At 41.2% G+C, this 18,721-nt stretch overlaps 1 protein-coding gene across 6 annotated transcripts; it reads right to left on the bottom strand.

The window, feature by feature from the left end:
* Positions 1 to 429: 429 nt before the first annotated feature.
* LOC110498999 (polycomb group RING finger protein 5-A) lies at positions 430 to 17,903 on the bottom strand. Of its 6 annotated transcripts, none has more exons than XM_036955843.2 (9): positions 17,562 to 17,903; positions 16,152 to 16,479; positions 12,350 to 12,446; positions 11,814 to 11,869; positions 10,538 to 10,597; positions 9,762 to 9,907; positions 8,392 to 8,490; positions 6,944 to 7,033; positions 430 to 1,698 (listed from the first exon to the last, which is right to left on the bottom strand). In XM_036955843.2, the coding sequence occupies exons 2-9, from the start codon at positions 16,261 to 16,263 to the stop codon at positions 1,651 to 1,653; spliced, it is 708 nt and encodes a 235-aa protein (XP_036811738.1). In that variant the 5' UTR covers positions 16,264 to 16,479; positions 17,562 to 17,903; the 3' UTR covers positions 430 to 1,650. The 6 variants fall into 6 exon arrangements, with proteins under 6 accessions (XP_036811738.1, XP_036811740.1, XP_036811739.1 ...); XM_036955845.2 differs by having other exon boundaries at positions 9,762 to 9,904; positions 17,562 to 17,885; XM_036955844.2 differs by having other exon boundaries at positions 17,511 to 17,709.
* Positions 17,904 to 18,721: the final 818 nt, after the last annotated feature.

Below are 18,721 nucleotides of genomic sequence, written 5' to 3'. Positions count from 1 at the left end.
TTTAAAGTCACCATTGGCCTTATGGTAAAATCCCTGAGCGGTTTCCTTCCTCTTCGGCAACTGAGTTAGGACGGATGCCTGGATCTTTGTAGTGAATGGGTGTATCGATACACCATCCAAAGTATAATTAATAACTTCAGCATTCTCAAAGGGAAATTCCATGTCTGTTTTTTCCCCCCGCATCTGCAAATAGGTGCCCTCCCTGGTCTTTGTGGTTAAACCTGTGTTTGAAATGTACTGCTTGACTGAGGGACCTTACAGATAATTGTATGTGTGAGGTACAGAGGTGAGGTAGTCATTCAAAAAATCATGTTAAACACTATGCAAAGTCCATGCAACGAATTATCTGTCTTGTTATGCACATTTTTAATCCATCATTTATTTAGGCTTGCCATAACAAAAGGGCTGAATACTTATGGACTCAAGACATTTCAGCTTTTCATTTTTTATTAATCAGATTTTTTTTTTCTCGGGAAAACATAATTCCACTTTGACATTATGTGGTATTGTGTGTAGGCCAGGGACACAAAATCTAATTTTAATCTATTTTAAATTCAGGCTGTAACACAAAAACATTTTGAAAAAAGTCAAGGGGTGTGAATACTTTCTGAAGGCACTGTATGTGAAGAGGGAAAAAGCATTTAAAGCACTTGTGTACTGATCCACAATTAGATACAAATGGCAAGGGTTATCGGACCCTGTAACGACAGTCTGGGCAGTTTCTATACGGCAACAACAATAAATTAATGTTAAGCCATCCGGTAGGACATACAGCATAGTAGTAAACAGTCTATACAAATCTCTGCTATGTACAAGTCAACAATAATGCCCAATACGTTTACATAGTGCACAAACACACAGCTACACATTTCAGACAGTGTAGGTGATATTCAGCTCCTTCTAACCTTCTTCCGCCAAATCTAGTCTTACAGTACTTGTATTGCTTAATATGCGGTAATAACATCAAAATGGCATGGAATGGAAGAATATAGCTTATTGAGATAGGGATATGGTAGGTATGGTATCCATAGCTTCCTTGTAGTTGTATGTAGACTATATATTGGGGCTGTTGAATTCACTATTCGGGATTTCATATGAAAAGCAGTTTGAATTTCGGAGGGCACTGCACTGAAAGAGGCATGTGGGGAAAGGCACTACCGTAGTTAAAAACAGGAATAAGGGAGGGAGCCATGTAAGACACGAAATCCAGCATAGATAAGGTGGAATATTAGGAGCCGTTTGCCAGTGCGCACACCTGTCTTGTAATATCTCTGTTGTGTTGCGTAACAACAGACTACTAGTCATTTCACCTTGTATTATTAGGGACACTTCAATGTGCTGTAGAATTAAAGGGCATGTCTTCACTCTTCAGTCAATTACGTTTCGGTACTTAAAAAAAAAAAAGAATCAATACGTCATGATTACACAGGCATGCTCTCAAACCCTTGATGCGTTTTTGACAAATGAAACGCAGACAGTGAAACTGAAGGATAACGTAAGAGAACAGAATGAGATTAGAGGCAATCACGGATTACTGCATGCAGATGATAAGAAGATGTGTGGTCCTTGTCTCTTGTGCCAGGCACATCCATTCATTGTGTAGTCTGTCAATGGGCTGTTAGTGCAGGAGCAGTCCCACGTCTCCCTCCGTCAACCAAAGTCTATCCGTGGGCGATATTCTAGTACCATTGGGTAGTCCTGAAAGAGAGAGATGACATTGATCACCCTTGGACATAACCCATTATAATGGAGACAGTAATCAGAGACTAAGGAAGGTAGATGTTCTAGCATTGTAAGAATACAATATGTACAGTATACTTACAGGGGAACTTGCTAGTTAGAACACAAAAACAACACAATCTCTACAGATTGTAGCTTCGTAGCTACAGTAAGATGTTCTGCAGTGAGAGAAGAGCACTAATGCAGGTGAGTGCAGAGCGGTGGGAGTGTGATGAGGAGAGAACAAGTCTGATGCCAGAGCAGGTGAAAGTGAAAGACACAATCCACAGACATCACATGCAGCAGCCCTATTTTTAGACAGGCAGGCAGGCAGACAGCAGCGGTAGGCAGGAGACACTTATGTACAATCCCGAAGAGAACGGAAATGAGTCGGCCCACACTGACCCAGTTCCTGGTCATTTGGTCCAGGGGAGGACAGGAATTCATTCTTGGCATCACAGAGCTGTCACATATTCTGCACAGATAGAGAATTCCTAAGAGACCAGTCAGATTATCCCTGTCTGGTACAATCAAAGTGGGACGATCTGGCCCAGATGACAAATTTGGTCATGTGAGATCAGTAATACTGTCATGTGATTTTTTTCTTTTTTTTTAACATGGATCTCTTCACTGGATATAGTTCTTCTAAGCTAAAAGCGCTTTACTGATTCCTTCCTGGGACTCTGTTCTTGGCATCAGAATGTTCTGCATAAGGCCTGAGGACAAGGTTATTTTAAGCTTGCCAAAGCCTGTATTTAATGCAAGCCCAAATTAGGGATGGATCGACATTTACAGAATGGTTACCTGGAGGAAAATGGGGGAGGGTCATGCTTTTTACATTTCAGTCAAGGGGAGGTTTTATTTTATTTTTAATCTAGTCCAGCGGAGGGTCATGTAATTTGTAATTGATGAAATTCCAATATTTCTCAGTGTTTTAGAATTAGTTGCTTATTAGGCTATACAGTACATTTGGGATGTATTCAGACCCCTTGACTTTTTCCACATTTTGTAACGTTACAGCCTTACTCTAAAATTGAATAAAAAGTTTTTTCCTAATCAATCTTCACACAATACCCCCATAATGACGAAGCAAAAACAGGTTTTTAGAAATTGCAAAGGTATATAAAAAAAAATATTCAGAACCTTTACTCTACTTTGTTGAAGCACATTTGGCAGTGATTACAGCCTCAAGTCTTCTTGGGTATGACAATACAAGCTTGTCCCACCTGTATTTGGGGAGTTTCTCCCATTCTTCTCTGCAGATCCTCTCAAGCTCTATCAGCTATTTTCAGGTCTCTCCAGAGATGGTCGATCGGGTTCAAGTCTGGGCTCTGGCTGGGCCACTCAAGGGCATTCAGAGACTTGTCCCGAAGCCACTCCTGCATTGTTTTGGCTGTGTGCTTAGGTTCATTGTCCTGTTGGAAGGTGCACCTTCACCCCAGTCTGAGGTCCTGAGCACTCTGGAGCAGGTTTTCATCAAGGATCTCTCTGTACTTTGCTCCGTTCATCTTGCCCTCGATCCTGACTAGTCTCCCAGTCCCTTCCGCTGAAAATATCCCCACAGCATGATACTGCCACCACCACGCTTCACCATAGGGATGATGCCAGGTTTCCTCCAGATGTGACACTTGACATTCAGACCAAAGAGTATAATCTTGGTTTTATCAGACCAGAGAATCTTGTTTCTCATGGTTAGAGAGTTCTTTAGGTGCCTTATAGCCATTCTACCATAAAGGCCTGATTGGTAAAGTGCTACAGAGATGGTTATCTTTCTGGAAGGTTCTCCCACCTCCACAGAGGAACTCTGGAGCTCTGTCAGAGTGACCATCAGGTTCTTGGTCACCTCCCTTACCAAGGCCCTTAACCCCCGATTGCTCAGTTTGGCCGGGCGGCCAGCTCTAGGAAGATTCTTGGTGGTTCCAAACTTCTTCCATTTAAGAATGATTGAGGCCACTGTGTTCTTCCCCAGATCTGTGCATCGACACAATTCTGTCCTGGAGCTCTAAGGACAATTCCTTTGACCTCAAGGCTTGGTTTTTGCCTTGACATACACTGTCAACTTATATAGACAGGTGTGTGCCTTTCCAAATCATGTTCAATCAATTAAATTTACCACAGGTTGACTCCAATCAAGCTGTAGAAACAGGATGATCCATGGAAACAGGATGCACCTGAGCTCAATTTTGAGTCTCATAGCAAAGGGCCTGAATAAATACGGTATTTCTGTTTCAAATTTTTTATAGATTTGCAAACATTTCTAAAAACCTGTTTTCGCTTTGTCATTATAGGGTATTGTTTGTAGATCGATGAGGACATGTTTTTATTTAATCATTTTTTAATAAGGCTGTAACGTAACAAAATGTTGGAAAATGTAAGGGATCTGAAAACTTTCCAAATGCACTGTATATCGATGTGTGCCTGATTCCGGCCCTCATCTCTGAATCTCTGCTGGGCGCACAATATCAATTGTGTCTATAGGCTATTTAGTGATGTCTCAATCAAATTATCCATAGTCTTTAGGCTATAGGCTATGAAGTGCATGCTCTGAGAAGCCCAGAACAAACGTATATTTCTAAGATAGCTGCTAGGATTGTGTATATAAAACTAGGCTGCATTGCACACTGCAATGGATATTCCAACCCTGCTCTGCTCTTGCTGATCAAACTTTGATAGCTTGCTATTACTATAATTGATTTTTATTAAAAAAGAATATGTTTCTTGCCCATTATGTATTTATCAGAGCTCGAGTTCAATCAATCAGATTCGAGTAACTTACATTGTGGTGCTGAAACTTGAAGCAGCAGCCGCAGCACAATCTATCCGAAATGGACAGCTCATGGTGCTGAAAGTAGGCAAATTCGAGTAGGCATAATTCATTTCAATCGTCTTCATTTTGATTAGATTTTACTAACAACAAGAGGGCTTTGTGTTGGAGCCTATTTCTTCCTATTTTAGAAATAAGAGGTAGGCCTACCTGTTAGACAGATTAAATTAGGCTATAGGCTGCTATTTCCATAGATTTGTCAGGCAATTCCTCCACCCACTATGCACTCTTTAAATAGCCTCCCTCCGTATCAGTGAAGTTAAAACCAATAGTCGAATTAAGAGGGTATGAGAGGGTATGCCATAGGCCCACCTTTTATGAAAGAAAATGGCAAAAAGCACAGGCCTACCTTGTTAGCTTAAGATGTATTTTTTTTTTTTACAGATCCGATTATATAAAACTATCTATATCAGCCCTTTGGTCCGTGATGCATTATGCTAGAAACAAGCTTTAAAATACCTGGGAAAACCGTGACTCCGATGCATATAGGGATATCATTGTTTCATTTCTTTGACATTCAGAGGCTGACTTTGCTTGGGAAGTAATCCATGTTTGTCACTAGCAACTGATTAAGCTATTCACGTTCTGTACAATAAAATATGTTTAAACCCAGACGTCTTTTACAGAAACACTTGTGACCTCTCGTTGGGTTAAGCCACGGAAGAAGAGTATCTTAGCAGTTAAAGCTTAAATGTTTTTCTGCATTGGAAGGCCTACTCTGTCTGGGGTGGAAAGGTAGGCCTAACGTTTGAAAGTACCATGCTCAGATTCCTAATTTGCAAACAGGGACATTTTCGTTACACTGATTTGGCATTGGAGAAATATGATCAGATGATCACATGGTCCATCTCTCTGTCCATTCTTAGCTGGTAATTTAGTTGATTTGTATGGTAATAAATAAAGATTCCGCTAACATGTAAAATTACGTAGAATTGCATGAGATGTTTATAAAAAAAAAAAGGCTTTTTTTTTTCTCAGACCTGCAAAACAGATGCTTTACTATAACAGAGATCTTTCCACCCCTACTCTTGTCCACGGTGGTCTGCAATCCCACAACCTTCTGGCCCGCAGCCCTGTGTCCTATCAAAATTCCCATGTTGCCACGTAATGCTTATAAAACTGTTTCTCACTGCATATCTAAGGCTCTGCTATCCACTTTGTTTTAGTTATTCTTTTGGGTAATGGGGAAGGTCACTTTTGATATATTTTTTTGTTTTTAGGGAGGGTTTAGGTAAGATACATTTTGCTGAAGGGGGGGGGCATCCATTTTCATTTCAAAATGTTATTATAAATAACATTTCATCTCTTAGCAGAGTATCATTCAAAACAGTGGAATCAATTGAACTATTAAAACTGTACAGTTTACGAGGCCTTAGGTGCGTTGTACTGTATGTTGAAACCAAACTGGGACAGAAATGGTCTTTGCTGCTGCTAACAGGACGCCTTCATTAGAAGGCCCCTCTATTGAGCCAGTGGTAATGAGCTATGGCTGTGGAAGAGGAGTGTCAGGCAATGAGCCCAGGAACAGGCACCCTGCTAGGGCAGCTGTCAGGGGCCTTCACTGCTTTCCTCACCTGTCTCCCTGGACCAATACAGCGATTCATTGACCTGACCCCGTGTTGCCGGAGCCCCGATCAGCCCATCCAAAAGCGACAATCATCGGCAATGAAATTAGCAGCCAAGGCGCCTGGCCAGCAAAAGTGCTTTTGAGGTCAAGCTGAAGTGTGTTAGTTAGCCTAGCATACTGTGCAAAGGACTTGGGGTGCTTGGTTACGTTTATGCATGGTTGACTGAAGGTCCAGATGTAGCAACCACAACGTGCTTTTTTTGGGGGTGAAGTGAACAAAGTGGGTAAATTCTGAATTCATTGAGGAAGAGAGGTATAAATACACTATGTGCTGTATGTCAACTGCATTTTACCATGAGCTACCAATACCATACTAGCCTTGCAAATGTCTCCAATGGTGTTTCGTACCATTGCAATACAAGGAACCACCAATTTAACTCACCGTACTTTTGATGTGAACCTATAGTACCAGACACATTTTAAAGGTGACCTGTAATCAACTCTATTAACCGTGCCACTGGTACAGTGTAGGCCGTCATTGTAAATAAGACTTTGTTCTTAACTGACTTGCCTAGTTAAATAAAGGTTTAATTTTTTTTAAATCCTCCTTGCTGTGGCAGATTATACAGTAGAGTGGATGTGGACTTCAGACGTCTAACCAGCTAATCAGCTTTAAAGCCAAGCAAAGCAGTGACTCACATGGAGACTAGACTCCAGGACCGTCATTCAGCAGCCACAGTTTATCCCCATGGCTAGAAAGGTACAGGGCTTAGCATCTTTCAAAACGAGGGGAACAGGGGGTTGGGCATTGATATCATTTGGGGCTTACTTACGGTTTCACCGCGAAGTCTCCACCGCGTCATGTAGATGAACTCCATGGTGTGGTCTTTTCCCATGATCTCCCCGTTGCATAGGACGTCTAGCTGTGAGGGGACACGGAGGCTGGTGACTAAGAGGTAGACGGCGGGACATAGTGAGAGTATATGCTGTTTGAGAGGAAGACTAGAGCTAGACAAATCTTCCTTTCTTATACTGGTCCAACAAACAGAAAAGCTCTGGGGGCCCATGTGCCTGTCATCAATGTCAAAAAGATTTTATTGAATAAATCACTCTTACAGTAACCTTCAAAAAAGTCATTCCTGAACCTTTTTCATTTCCATATGTACTAGGAAGCTAAGTATTTGTTTCTTGGGCTTCAGGAATGTGTCTGAAAAAGTGCCTCAGGCCTTGAAAAAATGTTTTACTGATTGAAAGTAAGGGGAGATCTGTAAACGAATGGGCGCCACGGCAAGTTCTAGTAGATACCCATGGACTTCCAGTCATTGCGCTAACGCTAGTTATCATTGGCTCGTGAAACAACCTCTAACGTCCTTCATACTGGACAGAGAGACATAAAAATGGAATCCAGGAGTTCATCTGACACTGGGGAAGAAGTTAAAGGGCCTCATTGCCAAAATCCCAAAGTATCCCTTTAATAAGTTAGAAACAACAATACCATGCACCCACTAGCGGTCAAAAGGTTTTTTGCGCTCCAGAAATAATGTACGGTACTGTATTTTGTGGGATGGAATTACAGTACCATTCGAAATACAGAAATTCTTTCCCGCCCACATTTTCCCACAATGCACTAATATTTACAGTATGCCGCACACACAAAAATTCTCGAGGCAAGCCGAAGTTCGGAGCCGAAGTCTACGCCCCCTTGTCGATCATTGGTCAAGAATAGGGATTCTTGCATGTTTGTGTTGTGTGTGTTGTCATTCAACAAAATATGACTCCTTTTCATGCACATTTTCTCACTTGAGAAATATTGCACTAAACATCTCAGTTAGATGTAAAATTACGTGACTAAGATCTCCTCGGCAAAAACGTCAAAATGAATGACTGATTTCTGGAGTTATCTTAGAATAATTCTGACATTTTTGAGGAAGTGTATACTGGCTACGGCATCTCAAGATGGACAAACAGTACTATTGCCGCCTTTTCTCGTTTTTCAAGCACAGGTATTTTAAATCATCAGCAAAGGTGCCAGCCAAACCAAAGCATGCTGAAGCCTTAAGGACAGACTCAGTACAGCAGGGGGCCTGCAAACAAGGCCAGAACTTTTACCCACAACACCAAACACACAGGAGAGACTCTGCGGGAACAGCTACTGTATGTGAGGCCCAAACAAAACTGACATAAAAGGATAAATATTCAATAGCATATATGGCTTAATATCTGTCATACAGTAGATACATACGAAAGGGTATAGAGCACATACAAAAGCTTCATTTCTTACCTCATAAGAACTTGGAAGCTTTAACTTCAAGCTGAGAAACTTCTTGATTGTTCCGACTGTCACTCGAGTCGAGCAGCGTATAAATTTCTTCATTAAGCCCTAGAGGAGGTTCAGAAGATTACTTTAATGATTCAGGCACATCTCCCTTTTTTTTTTTTTTTTACTTATGTGAAGAGCATGCAAATCCAAACATTCAAACAGCCATTTTAAGGTAAAAATAAATAAATAAATCAACGAATGTGTAAATTAGGAATAGTTTGACACCTTTTGTACCTTTTGGTGCAGAGAAACTCCTTCTATACACACTAAAAACAACATATAGGACATTTTCTATGGAGAATTTATGGAGAATGGTTCTATAAATAACCTTTCTCACTCTCAAAGGTTCTATAAATAACCGTTCTCAGTCTCAGTCTTTGTAAAACCATATATGTTTTTTTTTATATTCTGGTTTAATAGCCATATTATGTTGCTAAAATTCCATAGCTTTTATTGTTGTGTTTACTAACAAGTTGAATCAGGTTGTGCTAGCTCTGGAACAGCCGAGGGTCCCTGAGCAGAGGGTTGAGAAGGACTGACTTAGTCAACCGTTCTCAATTGACACAAGGCCATATGTGAGTCTTTCACAAGACACCGTCACTGGCCATAGGCATATATATAATATGTAATAGATGAACACAACAGATTTGATCAACCGGAATGACTCTCACTCACGGTTGCACAAAAAGAGCTCTGCACAAACCACGCCCCAAAAATAATATAACGAGCCACTGCCCCTACATCTTAATTATCACAAAAAGAGGAAATAACCCTTTTTAAAAGTGCAAAGAACCATTGAAGGGTTCCAAGGGTTATTTTGGGTCAGTATGGTTCCACATAGAACCACCACCCTTCCCAAAGAACACTTGAGGAACCCCATTTTTTTTGTATGTAGTATGCCTCAATTTGAAACCAATTGTGAGCCTCTCCTCTCTCCACATATTCACTGTTCTGCCAACCAATTACGAACAGCAACACCACTGTTGCAACGAGGACCACTATTTTCATGAAAACAACTGCCTAATTAGTGATGGACTGTTTTAACACCTGCTGATAGAGAAGCGTGTCTGACTGAATGACCTGCTCTCAATGGCAGCCCAGGAAATAAAGGAAAACCACAGCGTCATCGCCTCTCTATATTCTACCAAACTCACATTCTGCGGTGTTAGACAGTTAGAGGGACGTAACGGAGTTAGCTTCGTAACACTGTACCTAACCAAATCAGCCTAAAAGAGCGGGAGGAATGAGGTTAGGGAGACAGGGAAGAGGGTGAACGTGGAGGAAAGAGCAGCAGACAGGCGCTCCAGATAGAGCTCTCCCCCGCGACTTACCCTCACAACGCTCTCTTCCACCAGACTGTTGTTGCGTAGACAATCCAGACAGATGGCTATCTGAGGGTCACTCCTGTGGTAGTCTCCATCTCCACCGTCATCATTCTCGGCATCCAGCCTAGACCTCTTTGATCGGGGGCCATCTTCTATGACAAAAGAAATGGATAAGCATGTTATACTTATGTGTGTGAACAAGAGCACGCACTGGACACAAGTTCAGCTTGCTTTATCTTGAATTTGTTTAAAACTGTGAAAAGACACTTCACAATAAGCATGGGTTTGATTGATCCTGATGTCTTTCGCTTTTCACTTCGAAATGCAAAATCATAAGGTAAGACCTTTGGGACAAATTGTCTATCATCACATTGTCATGGAGATGGCATTTAAGTCTGGCGGACTGAATCCATCCACCTTTAGTCGCCCTGTGGTTTCCATCTGATTTATTCCCCACCTGTATTATACCTCATCAACAGGCTAATCTTGTCGATGCCTTGTAGAGTGTGCTGTCCCTCCTCCTCTTGTTCCTTCTCTCCCTCTCAGCCTCATATGACTCACAGCCACCTACGGTCGTTCGCCACTGCAGCGATAGAACCTAAGTCGTACTGTAACTCCTTCTCTCTCTTTGTCGCCTTGCTGATCCGTCTCCCACATAGAGCCTCTTTACCTTTCACCTCAATAACCCATCACAGCCCACCTCTGCACACCCAAGCCCAAGGTTCATTCTGGTCCCCCCTGAGGGTCTTGGTCTTCATGGATACTAAATACAGATCTTTTACCTTCTCCGTTCTCCTTCGACTTTCGACTCCTCCAGAACTCAATCTCCTGCTGTTGTTCCTCTAGTCAATAAGCAAAAACAGAGAAGATATGTATACACAGGGCAGAGCTCTATGATAAAAAACAATTACAAGGAGAATGTGTGCTCCTAAGTTTAAAAATGTATGAGCGCACAAAGAAATTAAGTTTGTTATTATGTTGGTTAAGATGGTGTCTCATGGAGACATAACATGCGCAGTTTGAACTAGTCCAGTAAGTGACGTTGTAGGCTAGCTCAGTTCTGCCCCCTCTCAGGATACTTCTTCTATGTGCGATTTTTAAATAATCGGTTCAAGGACATACTGTACATCTGGTGTATTAGAAGCAATTATTGGTACCATGATTGTCTTCAAAAATATATATATATTTACACGAAGATTGACCACGAAAATTGCCATCTTTTCCATTCACCATAATGGGGATCCTGTTTTCTGCTAACAATGCCTGCAATACCACGGTTGGACTTGATCTACCGTGGCTTCAATGAGAAGGGGCAGTCGTTCTCCCCTGGGATGGAGAAATGTAACAACCCTCAAATTCATAGACAGAGCTAAGGATGCAAGGATTATAATTTTAACCATGTTTTGAGGCTATACAGTGTTACTTTGTTTACATTGACTTTGTTTACAAACAATGGGGGGGAAAAGCATATATTTTAGCTTCTGATGGGGTACAACAGTTTAACTAAGCTCATGTGGCCTTTAGAAGTTATACTCTTCAAGAATCAATGGATTTATATCATTTGTTTATGAGTCCAAATATGGATGTACTAACTGCAGATTGCCCCTTTAATGATACGAATTGCCAGCAATTACAAAATACAGGGTTTAGGAGCACCAGAACAATAGATTTTTAAGATTGAGATATAGCCTACTTTGGGCCTATATGAATCCTAGCTACGTTTGAAGCTCATCTCCCGAAAAAGCTCTCCTTTTTACTTTCCTTCTGTGCCACCACGTGTTTGTGTACTGCTGAGGCTGCGGGACAGCGAAGAAATCATTACAATAATTATTACCTGGGCAATTTATTTTCTAGGGGCACTAGTGCTCCCAAATAAGAATTCCAGGTAGCACAGCAAAGTATTTCTATTCCCCCAAAATGGTAGCACTGTAGAGTCCTGCAGGGCAGGAGTTATATCATTCAAGTCGAATGGAAAACAGCTTGAGTAACTCTTAGGCCTACTATCAAAGGCAAGATTATATATCTGATGTTGGTGGATACTAAAATGACTTCACTCACTTTCTCTCAGCCCAGGCACGAGTTTGAAAATGATTTCCTCTAAAGTGTTGTCCAACCTGGCGATAGAATGAGACGTCAAGGAAGAATAAAAGTAAGTACACTTACACACACACACACACACACACACAACCACAAACCCACATACACATTCCCAGACATTGCATCTGTGGGCTGGGTAGCTGGGTGGCTGAGCACTGGGTGAGGTCTTCAGCTGAGACCTTGGCTCCAGAATGGTGTCCAGCTGTTGCCTGGATCTCACCGCAGCCAAGCTCAAGTTCACTCTATCCTCCCCCAGCCCAGCCCAGCCCAGCCCACACCAGCCTTACAATCTCACAAGTCAAGTAGACAACTGAAAAAAAACTGCCAAAATCCGGCTAGGGCCAGTTCAGAAGCGCAAAGGCCAGCATGTTTATACTTTACTGATGGCTTTGATAAATTCATCTATTCAGTAGTATACATTACGATCCTGTGATTCTCAAAAGGAAAACATAAATGCAGATAAGACTCTGTCAAAGATGTCAAATTAGGTGTATTACCTTAACATCTCTAGAGGGTTGGTTTCGTGGACTTGAATGCCACATTTGGGGCAGTCGTTGCTGTCTTCAAAGTGTTGGACGATGCAGCTTTTACAAACTGTTGACAGAATAAAAGGAGATCGAGACAAAGACAAGTTGACCATCTCAAAATACGGACCTAAAGTAAATATGGATTTTTTTTTATCACACCATTCTGGTGTTAAATAAATGCCACGATGACGGCATATTCTCTTTCCTTATCCCTTTCGCTCAGGTAATCTCCACAATAAAATGATTCTCAATTGAAAGTAAAGTTTAAGACCCAAAAAGGAATAGCACTCTTAACATCTCATCTCTACAGTTTCAACTGGATAAACAGCAGAGTGTTTGTTGAGCCTTGAAACATGACTAAAAACTTGCGCTTGCAGTTGAAATCTAAACTGCGGACCGGGCAGGGAGATAAGGAAATAGTGGGTATAGCCTGGCCAGTTCTATCACACACGTCGATCACACAGCCAAGGTCAGCTGCAGCCAATACCACAGAGCGCACACACACACACGTGCATGTACACAGACTGTATGTGCAATAAGGCACACGGACACACGTACACCATCTATGAGGTGGTGCACGATGTACGGTCTGATCGTTCTTTTAAGAACACAAACCGATTCCATACAATACTGACCTGAGGATTAAGCCGACGTCCCACAACGGGATGTCGTCAAATCGTCAGATACAAATACAGATCAACAATTCTGCGGAAATACAGGGCACAGTCTCCCCTCTAGCAATTGCCATTGTCAACACGACGCATACTCTATGTACTTGTGCACTATGCACCGACCTATAGCCTACATAACAATCCTCGCAAACGTACAGAAGTGAGCTGCTGTCATTCTCAATCAACCATGACTGCCAAGGGAAACGATATGTCGGGACAACAGCTTACATGTTCTTTCAATAGCCAGCACCACCTATTGCGCATGACACATATGAGACAGACCTCACTGTGCACAGTAGTGTGTAATAGTGGCAGATGTTCTCTTCAGACGTTTCCTATACGTATACATGTAATTGCATGTAATTCACATGTAATTGCATTCTGAATACTGTACTTTATACATAGACTTGGAACCACGGGCCACTTTAATAATGGAACACTAGTGACTTTGATCATGTTTAAATAATGTTTACATGCTGCTTTACTCATGAAATCCTGTACAGTTGAAGTCGGATGTTTACATACACTTAGGTTGGAGTCTTTAAAACTTGTTTTTCAACCATTCCACATATTTCTTGTTAACAAACTATATTTTTGGCAAGTCGGTTAGGACATCTACTGTGTGCATGACACGTGTAATTTTTCCAACAATCGTTTACAGACAGATTATTTCACTTATAAGTCACTGTATCACAATTTCAGTGGGTCAGAAGTTAACATACACTGTGCCTTTAAACTGCTTGGAAAATTCCAGAAAATTATGTAATGGCTTTAGAATCTTCTGATAGGCTAATTGACATCATTTGAGTCAATTGGAGGTGTACCTGTGGATGTATTTCAAGCCGTCATATGGCTCATCTGTCTCCTAAAGATGAACGTACTTTGGTGCGAAAAGTGCAAATCAATCCCAGAACAACAGCAAAGGACCTTGTGAAGATGCTGGAGGAAACAGGTGCAAAAGTATCTATATCCACATAACCTGAAAGGCCGCTCAGCAAGGAAGAAGCCACTGCTCCAAAACCACCATAAAAAAAGCCTGACTACGGTTTGCAACTGTACATGGGGACAAAGACCGTACTTATTGGAGAAATGTCCTCTGGTCTGATGAAACAAAAATAGAACGGTTTGGCCATAATGACCATCGTTATGTTTGGAGGAATAAGGGGGAGGCTTGCAAGCCAAAGAACACCATCCCAACCGTGAAGCATGGCGGTGGCAGCATCAGGTTGTGGGGGTGCTTTGCTGCAGGAGGGACTGGTGCACTTCACAAAATATATGGCATCATGAAGCAGGAAAATTATGTAGATATATTGAAGCAACATCTCAAGACATCAGACATAAAGTTTGGTCGCAAATGGGTCTTCTAAAGATGTGGAAAAATAGCTTAAGGACAACAAAGTCAAGGTATTTGATTGGCCATCACAAAGCCCTGATCTCAATCCTATAGGAAATATGTGGGCAGAACTGAAAAAGCATGTGCGAGCAAGGAGGCCTACAAACCTGACTCAGTTACACCAGCTCTGTCAGGAGGAATGGGCCAAAATTCACCGAACTTATTGTGGGAAGCTTGTGGAAGGCTACCCGAAACGTTTGACCCAGGATAAACAATTTAAAGGCAATGCTACCAAATACTAATTGAGTGTATGTAAACTTCTGACCCACTGGGAATGTGATGAAAGAAATAAAAGCTGAAATAAATCAATCTCTCTTCTATTATTCTGACATTCACATTCTTAAAATAAAGTGGTGATCCTAACTGACATAAGACAGGGATTTTTTACTCTGATTAAATGTCAGGAATTGTTTAAAACTGAGTTTAAATGTATTTGGCTAGGGTGTATGTAAACTTCCGACTTCAACTGTATATACTGTATTCTATTCTGCTGTATTTTAGTCAATGCCACTCCGACATTGCTCGATCTAATATTTATATATTTCTTAATTCCATGATTTTACGTTTAGATTTGTGTGGATTGTTGTGAATCGTTTTTAGATACTACTGCACTGTTAGATACTACTGCAATGTTGGAGCTAGGAACACAAGCATTTCGCCACACCCACAATGACATCTGCTCAATGTGTGTATGTGACCGATACAATTCGATTTGATTTATAGTAGATGTTACAACAAAAACAGTTGAGACTAATGTCAAATGTATATTTTGCTGGAGATCTCTGAAATTCACTGGCATTCACACTGAAAGAGATCATGCAACAGCAAAAACGTACTGTACTAGGCAGCGGCTGATATTTTTCATTATTGAGATTATGGCTAGGGGTCAATACAACTTATATGACTGTAAAGAAGTGACTTTGCCCTCAAACAAACAAATACATTGGACACAAACAGCTTATCCTGTGTGGAGGATATTTGTTGTCATGGTGACTGAACCTACAGATGACTGTGTTTTACCCTGATCACTTGAGATGTGTCATTCATGGGAGTGAGATCTGCCGTTCTCCTCCAATAAAACATTCAGTTCAGATGGAGAGGGCAGAAATGGAGAAGGATGCCATGTAATATGATCTGTAAATCATGCAGGATATGACATCGATGAGATCAACAGAGGGCTTTTTAAAAATGCATTGATGTGACTGTGCAAGGCTGTGGCATAAAACAAATAAGACAGCCAATTGATTCTGTGAGCTCTGAATTCCAGCTACTCTAGCACTTTTTAGTGGTGCAATAGATGTCTTTTTTTTAAGTCAAACTACACCCCCAAAAAAATCCTTAGGATATTTCTGCATAAAATCCTTGTTAGATATAATTTCTAGTAAGGGAAGTTAGGTATAATGCATATATATTAGGCAGAACTAATGTGTTGTTTTTCTGGTATAGCCACAGGCCTACATTACATGATGTCACATTACATGATGTCATTATGAATGAGGCACCTGAGAGAGAGAGAGAGAGAGAGAGAGAGAGAGAGAGAGAGAGAGAGAGAGAGAGAGAGAGAGAGAGAGAGAGAGAGAGAGAGAGAGAGAGAGAGAGAGAGAGAGAGAGAGAGAGAGAGAGAGAGAGAGAGAGAGAGAGAGAGAGAGAGAGAGAGAGAGAGAGAGAGAGAGAGAGAGAGAGAGAACAAGGGGGAGGGGGGGCTTACAGGTGTGCAGGCACTCAGTCACCGTGGTGGGCTTGATCAGGTATCCTTTACATACGTAGCATGTGATAAAGTGGTTGAAATCCTTGACCAGGTGCTTTCTCGGCGAGGTCATCTTGGACCAGAGCAGGAGTGTTGATGGATGGGAGTGCTGTGTATTTGGGGGAAAGGAATGATGGCAGATGGGGGCTGGAGGTCAGAGTTCACAGGATTTTCTGAAATGCTCCACACTTCTGGGTTTTCCCCTTCAGTCGCTTCATCTTAAATCAGGCTTCCCCTCCAGGGAGATATCAAGTGTGCTGCATGTTCATCTCTGTGGTGCTGTGGGTGTCTGTGAATGAAAGTAGAAAACAGCGTTGTTTGGGTATTTCCCAGGTTACATGCTTGATATTTGAAAATCTGTTACCACAAATGCAAATTGCAAAGTTGTATTATTTCATGAAATAGAATACATTTGACCAAAACAAATATCATGGATAAGCTACAGGCAGTGCTTGACTTGGACAGGAGCTAATTACCGGCACCTCAAATGTTCTACTGCTTGAGGTCATGTTCCTCTTATAGAATATTATCTCAAAAGTCTTGTGGAGCTCCTGCACCTAAATATGAACAGTACCGACACCTATTTCATTACAAGTCAAGGCTACAGGTGCATGTAACGTTTCACCTTTATGCCCCGCCCCCTTTATGCTTTTTTAAAATCGAAAGCAACTTCAGTTCCTTCCAAAGATTGTTATGACATAAATGTATAACCCCTTCATTGTCACAGTAATAGAATTGAAATAGTATTTTCAAATCCAAAGTTTGGAGAAAGGCTACTTCGGTTCGCCCACTCAAGCGGAACGACACAAAAAATCGAGATCTCTGCTTTCGCTATTAGCTAGCTATGGTCATTATGCTGTTGCATGATCCCAGAGTTCAATACCAGGTAAACCTATGACTGGTATATTCTGAGAAGAAATGTCATATGATATAATTGTCACAAATTTGATTGCTGAAAATCCTCAATTGGCAGTAAGGAAATCGAGGATGGTCCCCTTTACAGTGACAAAATTGGGGCTTATGTCCCTCATCATCACCAGGAAACCATACGCGTCATTCTGTCAACCACGGTATTGCGCGAATTACATTATGGTGAGTTTATCATACCCTGAAAAACTGACTTAAGATTCAGCCTAACTGTGGGGACCATACAAAGATAATTCAATCACTAAGATAATAAATAAACTAGCGCCACGGCACACATTTGACTATGACCAAAAAGCACATGTCTAGAACTTGATAGCCCGTATGACACATGATCGCATTCCCAACCCACCCCAAACTTTACTATCACAGCACCTACGGAAAAAAGATACGCACAAGCATCGTTTTCTCGGCTTCTGAGTAGCGAGTAGTAAACGCATCTCTTACATTCCAGTTCAAGGCTCCATGGTCGAGATGGTGTGATCTTATCCGACAATTCTATCTATATACGCTGTATGATGTGGGCGCCGATGTTACATTAATGTAGGCTAGCACTGAATACGGAACTGGTTTCAGAATAGATGATAGGAAAGGAGCGGAGGAGGATCCAGCGCTTGTTTACGCATTGCTGCTTTATTCATTCCACGGCAGATACCCTCTGATTGGACACAAACTAGGGCGCAGCCTTCAATTACCAACTACTCTAGTCCAGTAACGCGTAGTCTATATAATATGATAAACACAAAGCTCCTGAAACCTGTTCATCAACCCGAGCAGAGGCATGGTATTGATTGATGGACTTGTGGGCCTATAGATCTGAAGTAGCCTGGGCTACCTAGCCTATAAACATTAAAACAGTATTCACCAACATATAAAACAGATTTACCCTACATATCCACTTGTCTTCATAGCGTCATAAAGTGTTAGTGTTGATAAGTAGCCTGATATGACCATGTTATTGCATCGTTTTAGTCCACTAGATATAAAATAGGACTGGCCAGTATCCAGTTATACAACATATGTCAAAATAAAAACATTTAAAAACATATAATTTGCTATATTTCAGGAGTAACTCTTCTTCCTAGTGAATTCATTTTTGTAGGTATCAATAAATAGGTTGATATGTGTCAGCCACCTTTCAGCCCTTTATGAAAATAAGAATTTGTTCTTAACTGACTTGACTAGTTAAATAAAGTTAAAAAAAAAAAAAAAAAAATGTAATGTCTTAATTGAAAGGACATGCCCGCCATTCTGTCTAGGGGTGTGTTAGGCTACATGTGGGCGGATCATGCCTTCATAAGGAACCCAAAACAACTGCTGAGGTTGGAAACAGAGATATAATTACTCGCTAGCAGCTGTGCTAAGGGCACATTTCACATACTAGAACTCACATTTCTTTATCCCTTTAACCCTATTCTCAACCGTCTGATAGTGCATGTTTTGACGAAAAAAAAATCTTCACTTGAACTTGGTTAACTCCCCCAGCCTTCCTGCATCAATTAACATAATTTGTATCCCTTTGGGTTGCTGCAGTTCAGTTTTGTGGCACTCTTAACTTTTCCCACTCAGAGGGCTGTAAGAAAACTCACAATCAGTCACCAAAGATA

Source organism: Oncorhynchus mykiss, chromosome 20 (assembly GCF_057628025.1).
Source record: "Oncorhynchus mykiss isolate SJ-2025 chromosome 20, ASM5762802v1, whole genome shotgun sequence".
In the NCBI taxonomy this organism is placed as follows: Eukaryota; Metazoa; Chordata; class Actinopteri; order Salmoniformes; family Salmonidae; genus Oncorhynchus; species Oncorhynchus mykiss.
The sequence above is the reverse complement of the archived record's forward strand: the minus strand, read 5'-3'. Positions and strand labels throughout refer to the sequence as shown.